At 52.1% G+C, this 10244-nt stretch overlaps 4 protein-coding genes across 4 annotated transcripts; 2 read left to right on the top strand and 2 right to left on the bottom strand.

Moving 5' to 3' along the window:
• Positions 1–39: 39 nt before the first annotated feature.
• On the bottom strand, positions 40–2107 carry N7482_001962 (prephenate dehydrogenase (NADP(+)); the record flags this gene model as incomplete). The annotated part of the gene is made up of 7 exons (XM_056684087.1): positions 40–195; positions 277–408; positions 470–1069; positions 1137–1285; positions 1380–1491; positions 1543–1603; positions 2013–2107. 7 exons carry the CDS (start codon positions 2105–2107, stop codon positions 40–42), a joined length of 1305 nt encoding a protein of 434 aa, XP_056547693.1.
• A 430-nt stretch (positions 2108–2537) lies between these two features.
• N7482_001963 (40S ribosomal protein uS11) lies at positions 2538–3206 on the top strand (the record flags this gene model as incomplete). The annotated part of the gene is made up of 3 exons (XM_056684088.1): positions 2538–2604; positions 2680–2752; positions 2894–3206. The coding sequence occupies 3 exons, from the start codon at positions 2538–2540 to the stop codon at positions 3204–3206; spliced, it is 453 nt and encodes a 150-aa protein (XP_056547694.1).
• Positions 3207–3895: 689 nt separating this feature from the next.
• N7482_001964 (AAR2 splicing factor family protein) lies at positions 3896–5344 on the top strand (the record flags this gene model as incomplete). Its single annotated transcript, XM_056684089.1, has 1 exon — positions 3896–5344. The coding sequence occupies one exon, from the start codon at positions 3896–3898 to the stop codon at positions 5342–5344; it is 1449 nt and encodes a 482-aa protein (XP_056547695.1).
• A 266-nt stretch (positions 5345–5610) lies between these two features.
• On the bottom strand, positions 5611–7571 carry N7482_001965 (branched-chain amino acid aminotransferase, cytosolic; the record flags this gene model as incomplete). Its single annotated transcript, XM_056684090.1, has 4 exons — positions 5611–5781; positions 5840–6447; positions 6509–7022; positions 7437–7571. 4 exons carry the CDS (start codon positions 7569–7571, stop codon positions 5611–5613), a joined length of 1428 nt encoding a protein of 475 aa, XP_056547696.1.
• Positions 7572–10244: the final 2673 nt, after the last annotated feature.

Raw genomic sequence — 10244 nt, forward strand, 5'->3', positions numbered from 1 at the left:
AAGCTGCATGTTCAAGACTAATCATACATCTCCATGGAATTAAGATCTCTTCTCGGTCTTCTCCAAAATCGTCTTCATCATTTCGTTTCCAAGCTTGGCAGCCTCAGGGAATTGGGGAGCGAAGTATTGCGCAATCCGCTCGAAGCGGTCCCTGTAGGACTCGAAGTCCCCGAAGGAGACGCAGTCAGACCATGCCTGGTGAAGATTCAGCAAATGAGTTATTATTCGGAACTATCAATGCAGAAAAGACTGCCATGCATCATTTTCGAGACTCACCCGCGCGGCAAATGTAAACTCCAAGTCATCGGAGCGGAAAGTGTTATCGTCAATGGCGGTGTCTAGGGCCTCGTCTAGGAGATCGGGGTTGCGGAACAGGTACTCGGTCACACCCAACCAGAGACGGAAAAGCTGCAAAAGGAATTAGAACTGCTGTTTGATGGAGGGGTTCAGCAACCTCCTTCGTTCGTACCGGTGTGGAGCAAATCATATGGTCGTAAGGGACAATGCCCAGTTTCGACCAGCAGTCGACAATGGCAAGCAGACTCAGGTGGCTGTTGGGGGGAGATTTCTCGCGAGTCTGGTTGGACAGAGAGAAACGATCCAGCACCTCATCCTTCAACAGCAGATCTTGTGCCGCGGTCCCCTCCTTGAACACCGAGACACCAGCAGCCTTCACTCGACGCTTGAGTTCTTCTCGTTGTCCTCCAATCATGAGCTTGTAGAGTTCCGTCACGGAATCAGCATACTGTCGAATCTGCTGTTTGGCGGCTGGGTTGAGGATGGCGAGGCCGGCATAAACGTGCCATTTATTTGAGTAGATGCGCAGGGTGATGTTGATCTTGACGTTCTCGATGCCGCCGACCCAGCGCGAGATCTCCCAAGGGAACTGGTTGTTGGCCTGCCATGCGGTTCCCATACTCAAAAAGGCGGCGTGGGTAACGGCTTGCGTGTCGGCGGTAATACGATCGTGCAGTTCGCCGGTGAGGTAGACATGCTTGGATCCGAACGACGACAGGATCTCGTCAACGAATCGTAGACTTTCGTCTGACGCCCGGTGTTGGATCAAGACCTAGGAGTGGCGCCATGTCAGTGCTTGGTCTAGTTCTAAATAAATTGGGACGTGGGTAAGTCCCTACCAGAGGCTGGCCCTTCGGGTTCACTTTGGGCCCATGCAGCGAATGGCATGATACGATCTCTACATCGGAAGGCAAGTGTTTTTCGAATGCTGCAAGCTCCGGGGCCTTGCAGGAGGTCTGGCCGCCGACGATGGCGCCCACTTTGGTTGCTTTTGGTTTGTTTCCACGCGTCAGACAAGATGTACTTCTTTCCTTTGGGGCAAGAGGACCTTGCCAAGGCCCGAAAGGGATCGGCAAACATACATGGCCCGTACTGTGCCACGACTCGGTCGATGACGCCGGCCTCTACACTGTAAAGAATGAAATCGCTAAGTCTGGAAACGAGATGGCCATTCGGAAATATGGTGACCATGGGCTAATATACGATGAGTATCTGGCTGGATTATGGTCCCAGCGGGAGACGTACTTGAGAAGCGAACTCTTGTTGCAAAGTTTCATAATTCTCAGGTCTGTCACATGCATTGATCCTTTAAGGGAGATAGTAATTAAGTTAGTCAACATTCATCTTCACGTCACACCGGCCGGTCTCGCGCAGAATCCAGGTTGCATGTGGAAAAAAATCTATGAAATCACTCGTTAGCACCGTGTCTTGATAGAAACAGCAGGAGTGAGGCAGAATAAAACAAGTTCGAAAACTTTCAGACAAGAAAAAATAAGGTAGCGAGGTTGTTACATCATCGACAGCCTAGCAGTCAATCACCAACCAGAATGGCGTGGTGGTAACTGCCAGACCATACTCGAGCCAAATGCACTCAAGTCATCATTCGAAGGAGGAAGAGGTAATGCAAAGCTGCAAAAGAAGAGGAGCTTACCATTCAAGCTTAGAACCCGCATGGACAGGAAGACCGCGGGTGGGGAATGGAGGTTAGGATTTACCTCCATCCTGCATCGCTCAGGCGCTGGGCATACATCTTGCCCATGTCACCCATACCGATGATGCCAATCGAGGCATCCTGCTTGGTGCGTCCCATCCTGGCAATGACTCGCACCCCCAGCTTCAGCGCGACGCGATAGAGCTGTCACACTGGATACTGGCACTGTTAATTAGTAAAATTGTCCAATATGTCTTCTCAGTCAGGCCAGGCCAGTTGTCCACTGGGTCAATCGAGGGTGTGAAGAACAATCGCAGTGCTAAAAAACGCATGACTCTGGGAAGTGAAAGAAAATTTAAATAGGCGAGCGCAGCTTACCTTCTCACCGCTTTCCGGGCCGACAATACTGCCGTACTCAGGCCTCAGGCCTCACACTCGCTTGCCTGTAACCCCGCGCGGGCCAATCACCGCTGAGGACTGCGCTAGGGCACACACCCACTTTTTCGATCTTTGATCCCCGACCGCAGTGGCTTTTTCTTCTTCTTTTTTCCATATTCCATCCACGACAACCCCCATCCACAAATTCGCAATGGCTCCCAAGAAGGCTCCCGCCGCCGCCAAGGAGAACGTCTCCCTCGGCCCCCTCGCTGGTGATGGTACGTCTGACAAAAATTTTTGATGAGATTCCATATTGTGATTCATCGGTCTAACTAGTCTTGCGCATGGAACAGGCAAGCTCGTTTTCGGCGTTGCCCGCATCTTCGCCTCCTTCAACGACACCTTCGTTCACGTCACTGATCTCTCGTACGTTTCTTCACCTTCGCGCTCGACGAATGTACCTGTGCTTGGTCTGGCCGACGTACCGTTGGACTTGGACCGCGGCCGCGGAACTTCAGATGAGACAAATGTCTGGAATAAGATTGACTGACATGTTTTCCATAACAGTGGTCGCGAAACCATCACCCGTGTCACCGGTGGTATGAAGGTCAAGGCCGACCGTGACGAGTCCTCCCCCTACGCCGCCATGCTGGCTGCCCAGGACGTCGCTGTCCGCTGCAAGGAGCTCGGCATCAACGCTCTGCACATCAAGATCCGTGCCACTGGTGGTAACGGTACCAAGACCCCCGGTCCCGGTGCCCAGTCTGCCCTCCGTGCCCTTGCCCGCTCCGGCATGCGCATTGGCCGTATCGAGGACGTGACCCCCACCCCCTCCGACTCTACTCGTCGCAAGGGTGGTCGCCGTGGTCGTCGTCTGTAGACATGCGCAGGCCTGTCTATCTTCTCCGACTGCGGTTTCATTGCGTGGCTGGACTGGAGGCTTCCTGCAGGGTCTACTTGCACTTGTGGATGGAATAAACGCGAAGAACGGCCCTTATTGCCTGGTCTTCAGATATTTTCATGCCCTGAAAAGTTCATATCAGCTTTGGCTGTTGAATTAGGTAGTCTTCTACGACGACTGAATCAATTGACTTTGACTGAGTATATTTGACTTCTATTACCATTGTAAATGTAGTAAATTTTGTAGTGATCGACAATACTTACATGTACCTTTTGAAGCTCCTAATCCTGCATGTGTGTAGACGCTGTCACTCAAGCAATCGGCGCAGGTACCGAGTGCGGGGAGCTATCATGGGGCGATAAAAAGATACGCAGCTCGATCACCACCACCACCACCTTCTAGCGAGACGCCTCACACAATTTCCCCCCTCAGAATCTCCGGCACACAGTTCATAATAATCGACTCTCACCTAGGCAGTAATATGTCACAGGCTTGAGGAATATACTACTCCTCGCTACCAAGGCCTGACGTCAGCGACGCGCCGCGACTTCGCTGTCGGACAAATTTTTAAGCCACCTGCGCCCAGCTTGCACCACGCTGATCCTTTGCATTCCCCCGATACCACCGAGCTCGGCACACCCTCGGCTTCAGGGTTCTGACAAGAAACAATGCCTTCGCCCCATCAGCCGTCGCCGTTGATTCTCCTGCCTCAGCTACCCCCGAAGACCCTGGTCGGCATCGATCTCATCGCGTTCTCTTCGACCGCGAATTTCCACGGCATCAGAGACCTACCTAACGGCTGGCACTTTCTGTATACTGGTACAACGGAGAGCTTGTCACTCCGATGTGGCGCATGGTTCTACGTAGGCGATGTCCGCTCCACTGGGAGCGGGGACAGTGATACCGCGGTCGTGGTGGCGCAAGCACCGAACCCTGCGCCGGAGATCTATATCTGGAAATGGAACACGGAGACGGAATCACTGTCTTCGCTGAAGTATGACAGCGATGCGGACCGCCAGGAGGCTATGCGCTACAAGGCGAACCTCGGCGCGCTCTGGCAGAGTGGTGGCTTGTTCCGATATCGAAGCTGCGTGTCCCCGGCCATGCTGTCGAACAAACCGGGCTCAGCACCTGCTGAGGCGCGTCAGGCAGAAGAGGATGAGGAAGCTGAGGAGAGCGGTCGTAGGGACTGGCGACAGCTCACAAACCGCCTGTCACCCGAGATCCTAACCCGCATCATTGGCGAACCGGAGCTAGATGTCGATGGCCGTCCGAGGTGGATGGTTACTTCTGCCAGCACGGCCAACCGTGATGCAGATCATATTCCGGGAGTGGACTCTCCAGCGGCGGGAGAGCAGACAAGCGCAGGAATGATTAGCGAGCAGGAGAGAGAATTCGGCTTTCTCCCCATAGACCTGAAGCGGACATGGCGAGAAGGGGCCATTGGACGTGAAAGGACGGAGGCTGCACAGGACAAGTCTTGGGCCTTGGGCGACCTGATATACAAGTACTCCAGTCGAGTGTCTGGTGAAATTACAGTGGATGAACAGACAGGAGAAGCCCAGGTGCTCGGAGAGTTGCAATTTACCTTCATCATGGCGTTGACCATGATGAATTTCTCCTGCCTTCAGCAATGGAAGAGGCTGCTAGAACTGATTTTGACCTGTCGCCGAGCAATCCTTGACAGAGAAGCGTTCATGAGTGAAGTACTTCGCCTGCTACTACGACAACTCGAAAGATTTGACGATGTCGAAGGGGGGCTCTTGGAAATCGATGGTGATGAAGGCGGAGAGTTCTTGCGCAACCTTCTTACAAAAATGCGACGATCTGTTGACGAAGTTGTTGAACCGGGGACCCAGTCAATGGTCAAGACAGAGCTTGACAGGGTGGATGCCTGGGTAAAAAACGAGTACGACTGGGAGCTGACGCGCGAGTCTATTGTCAGACGGGGCATGCTTCAGCTGGAAGACGGCGAGGAGGTTGAAATGTCAATGAACGATAATGACGAAGATGAGGAAACGGGTGAATATGCTCCTATGGTGGTTGAATTGGGAGAGCAAAATGATATGCGGCTGCAAGAAGAGGAGGCCTCTGACCTTGAGGATATGAGGTACTAATTGGCGTATCCGTCAGAATCACTGACCCGCGCCATTATTTCACCATTACCGTGCAAGTTAATAAATGACTCCCACTTTACAGAGAAAGGACGCTATATATCATGAACAGGCCGTGGCCTAGTCCTTCTATTCATCAAAAATAAAACCCGGAGTCTGTGTACACCGAAAGGTCTAAAAGCTCATGCGAAATCGTCAAAAATGTAGGCGAAAAAAAAGGCAAAATATAGGATCTAGAGCAGAATTAGATCACGCAGGCATGCAGTCATCTATTTCTCCTCCTCAACGACGTAGCCCCACTCATGCTCCTCCTTGCCAAACATGATGGCCTCCAACCAGGATTTGATCTGGGCAGCGTAGCCAGCAGGCTCACCGTCCTTGCCCAGGGTGCTGATATCGTTGTCGTTGTTGCGGATCATGGCAACAGGGGTGATGAAGTACTGCGCGCCCATCGTTAGTACTTGGAAGCATTTGATTTAAAAACATAGATAGACTTACGGCAGTGCCAGAAACGAACGACTCAACAATACGACCCTCCTGTGCAGCCTTCTCGATTTCGGCCATGGTCAGAGTCCGCTCGGAAACCTGTAGAGGCGCAAGCTTGCCAACAGACTGCTCCGACAGACGCTCGCGCACCAGCTCCAGAACACTGCGGCGGGTAACACCAGGCAGAATCAGCTGGTTCTCCAGAGGAGCAGTGACAAGCTCCAGGCGGCCGGTGTCGGCGTTGTGCCAGATAATGAAGAAGTTGCTGGCGCCAGCCTCGGTGACCTGACGATCCTCGCCGAATAGCCAGAGAATCTGGTCAAAGCCCATAGCTTGAGCCTTGCCGTGAGCCTGCAGAGATGGGCCATAGTTGGCACCGAGCTTGGCGTAGCCGAAACCGCCGGGCCAGGCGCGGATGCTGTCGGGATTGGAGGCGAAGAGCTTGAGACCCTTGGAAACAGGCTGGCCTTCCTTCTTCATATTGGTGAAATCGGGCCAGGGGACGGCAATGATGAAGAGGAGGGCCTCCTTGGGGACCTGGACGCCCAGGTGAGGACCGTTGCCAATGACAGTAGGGCGGATGTAAAGGAACGAGCCAGGGCGCTCCTTGGGCAGCCAGCCTGGTTTTGTGTTAGTAAAGAAGGATATTGCATGCTCAATTGAGACTATACTGTCACTTACGTGGGCCATCGATCTGCATCAGCTTGGCAACCAGCTTCTTCAGCTCATCATACTTGAAGCCCGGCAGCGAGGACCGCTGGGAAGAGGTGTTCAGACGCTCGCCATTGCAATCGGGGCGGAACAGACGCAGCTTGCCATCGTAGCCGCGGTACACCTTCATGCCCTCGAAGCACTCGGTGGCGTAGTGGAGGACCGAGGCGGTGGGTGGGATGCTCAGATTTTCATAAGGCTTGACCTCGGGCGTCTCCCAGCCATTGCCGACAGTCCACCGCACGGTGACCATGTGGTCAGTGCAGTAGGAGTGGCTCAGCTCCTCAGGGGAGCCGGGGAGAGGCACATCCCGCAAGTTAGTGGAGCGGGTGATGTTGAAGTTGGAGCCGTCCAGCTCAGCCACGTTAGGGGGAAACCGAACCCATTGCGAATGTGTGATGGGAAACTTTTGAATTTCCTTGAAGTTGAAGACGTTTAATCGAACACTCCCTTCCTTTTTGAAAAGGGACACGTCCGGGATGGTCTTGGAATGTGAGTCACGGAGGTAGGGCGTAGGGCGGGCCACTCGATTACCGAATTGAAAACAGAAATTACAGTGCAGCCAAGGTGCACACCGTTTGAGAATCGGCGTTGATATTTTAGAGTATATGACAGAAAGAAATAGAGCAGAGTCGAGGGTGCTCGTTATTATATGGGACCCCGCCGGTTTGCCCCGGGCCTGAATTAGGAAGTATCATGGCCGGGCCGAAAAAGTTTTTCTTCACCGCGCGGGAAGGGACTTCTTTAGGAATTCGCCATCGGGATCTAGCCGCTGGAACACCGGTGGGGAAAAGATTCTCTTGAGTTATTTACAATCTGAGAACCATGCATTCCGCACTAATTCATGAGTCCCGTTGTAGATATTCGTGCGACCTGTCGTGCAGGGTTGGCTGCACACCGCACGCCCTGCAATTGACAGCGGCGGGGTGAAACTGATAATCTGGTTGATAGCGCTCCACTCGCCGATGATAGCCGGAAGGAACGCGGCAGATAAGATAGGCACGGGTGGAGCCTTTAAGGATGTTTTCAACATATCTCAGTCCGGAATCTACGAGTGTCAAGATTGTTGTACATGATGGATTCTTCGCTGGGCTGAACTAAGGTAAACCAAGTAGGATCAGCCACCGGGACCTTGCTGCTGTAATACACCCAATGATCTCGAATAAAAACTTTGATCAACTGAGAAGGGGGATTAGAAATTTCGAGATGATTGTGCCAGGTGGTGGATTATGTATATGAAGCGCAAGCAGGTCGACCTAGTTCGTACCACATGCCCAGCCAATTGGCTCTACGGCCCCAACATAGTGACACAATCTTGGCAAATATATGGAAAAGGAATATAGATCCGGGCCCCCTCCCAAATTACGTCGGCCCGGTTGTTTCTACAAATTGCTTAGTCTGAACCTGTATGTCAGGCCCCGAACGGTTAGTCCATCAAGATTGACCTTGAGAACTCGCAGAACTATGTCCTACATTGGCAGCGCCAAAAGAAAGGTGACTGCTTCACTTTTTCTCTTGACAAATAGTCCTGAGGTACGCAGGAAATGCCCCGCCGGTCACGTTGATGCACCTGCCCAGTTGTTGACCAACCCAGCTTTCCCTTTGCAGCGGGATACTATTTACAATCTACAGCCGCTCCGTTCTTAGGTCTATCACATATGGACGTAACCAAGTCATATGAATTTTGATCAATGTGGAAACGGGAACTGCACCCAACTCACATGATAACTGAGAAAAGAAAAGATGAGAAAAAATGAAAGACGTTACATGAAAGACATTTCCAATCAGAGTCTGTTGAGATCAATGGCGGAGCCTTTCCACAGCACAACCGTTAGCCTTGTCTTATACCTGTCATGTACTAAGCGTGTCGGCCGGAAATACAGTTGGGAGTTTGAGGGTGCAATGCGTGTGTTACCTACATGTTTAGCTTGCGCTGCCATCTTGGAACCTTGGAAAATGCATTCCCACCTCAGTCTGGGTAAGTCAAGTCACGTCTTCACATATCTGATCTCTGTTGGTTATGTCCGGAAGAAATCGAGAAGGATGTAATGATCATAATTCCATTTAACCGAGTTGTTGAGCACACATGGAGGACACCAGGAAGAGAGGGAGTCTCACCTCTGAGAGGAATCATGTCAGAAATACGCGAAGGAGAGATGAAAAATAAGACAAAAATATATCTTGGAAGCTCATGTGTCGGCCTATATCTATGGAGAGGTTTGATTCTTCTTGAGCACGCATCCTGCGAGGCAATGGTGGAGAAAGCGTTTCCGCCAATTGTGGTGAATCTATAGGGGCATGGGACGATCTCCCCACGCATTTGCAGTAGCAATTTGGGCTATGGGAACGCCATAACAGGGCAATAGGTTCGTACCTAGATGTGGGTTGTGCGCGGTGCTAGGTTACCAAAGTTGCGTAGGTTCCCTGAACACTCAAAACCACACCGTAGTGTGACAACGGACGCTTGCTAAAAGGAATGATCTGATTTCACAAGGTAGTTACGTCTCTATTCTGGAAGAATTATCATCGGTCTATTTTGGGATTGAAGATTGACTGCGCTTGAGTCGATTCCGTCTTGGTACGGGGCGATAGCATCATCTAGACCAACACAGCGCAACGGAATGAGCCCCTTTGCACTAATCAACCGGGATAACTGTTACTCCACGCTAGGTCTATACATCTTGCAGAGGCCTCGCGTAAGGCTGTCAACAACGGCAGTACGTGAGAGTGTGTGTGTGTGTGTGAGAGAGAGAGAGAGAGAAGGAGGGGAAGGAGCAAGGTTGGGGACTAGTACTGCATTATGCATGGAAGGCGACAGGAGAGAAACGGACTACACCGTACGGAGTCCAGACCGAGCAGCCTTTGTTCATCCCCGCACCTGCTAAGCGCCAAAGCAAACTACTGTGAGAAGAATAAACTATACAAAAAGGGTTCGATTTCTCGTCTACCACTTACTGCCAACCCGCGATAGATCATGGGCCGGTGGAGGCGAGGCAAATCTGCCGTGGTTGAGATTGAGTATCCGACTAGGCTAGTGTGCTATATTTCCGTGGTACTGGTGCTTGGGCCATGAGAGCAAAGTAAGCAAAAGCCCCCGAGGAATGTGACCGGCGAGAAGGAGGCGCTGGCCCACTAGGCAGATGACGTGGCAAAGTACTGTGCAGATTCCTGTACAACCGGTGGCTTCATCCAGCACTAGGGACTTTTTTACGTTCAGCAAAGCACTAGAATTGTGCTACGGAGCAAGGGGCGAGCATGGAGATAGGTGGGAGGAGAGGGTAAAACCCACGATCAGCAACGAGATCCACCGGGAGACTGAACATTCCCCGGCAGGTTGTTCCGGACCACTCAACGGGCCGGGGGGAACATTCAGCTCATTCGTTTGTCTGTGTAGTATTATTCAACAATATCGGTATTTCCTCCGACGGACGCATACAGATTAGATCTGCAAGGGTAACTACTTTGGATGCGTCGAATCCGGTTTTCCCAGGCCGAACCTCCCCGTGACTGCATATCCGGAGGGTTCATGCACACCCCGTCAAGGCAAGAAGAGCGCCGCAGATCGTAACGGTCTCGGTCCTGAACCCGTATGCAAGACCAGAAGGTACTTGCCCCACTTCGCTGCATCGCAGGACAGCTCGGAGACGTGACACTATGTTTGGCCAAGGGAAGTGGATTGGAGATCAGTCAGGGGTAGGACATAGAG

This window comes from Penicillium canariense (assembly GCF_028826845.1).
Source record: "Penicillium canariense strain IBT 26290 chromosome Unknown utg000001l_segment0_segment0, whole genome shotgun sequence".
NCBI classification, from domain to species: Eukaryota; Fungi; Ascomycota; class Eurotiomycetes; order Eurotiales; family Aspergillaceae; genus Penicillium; species Penicillium canariense.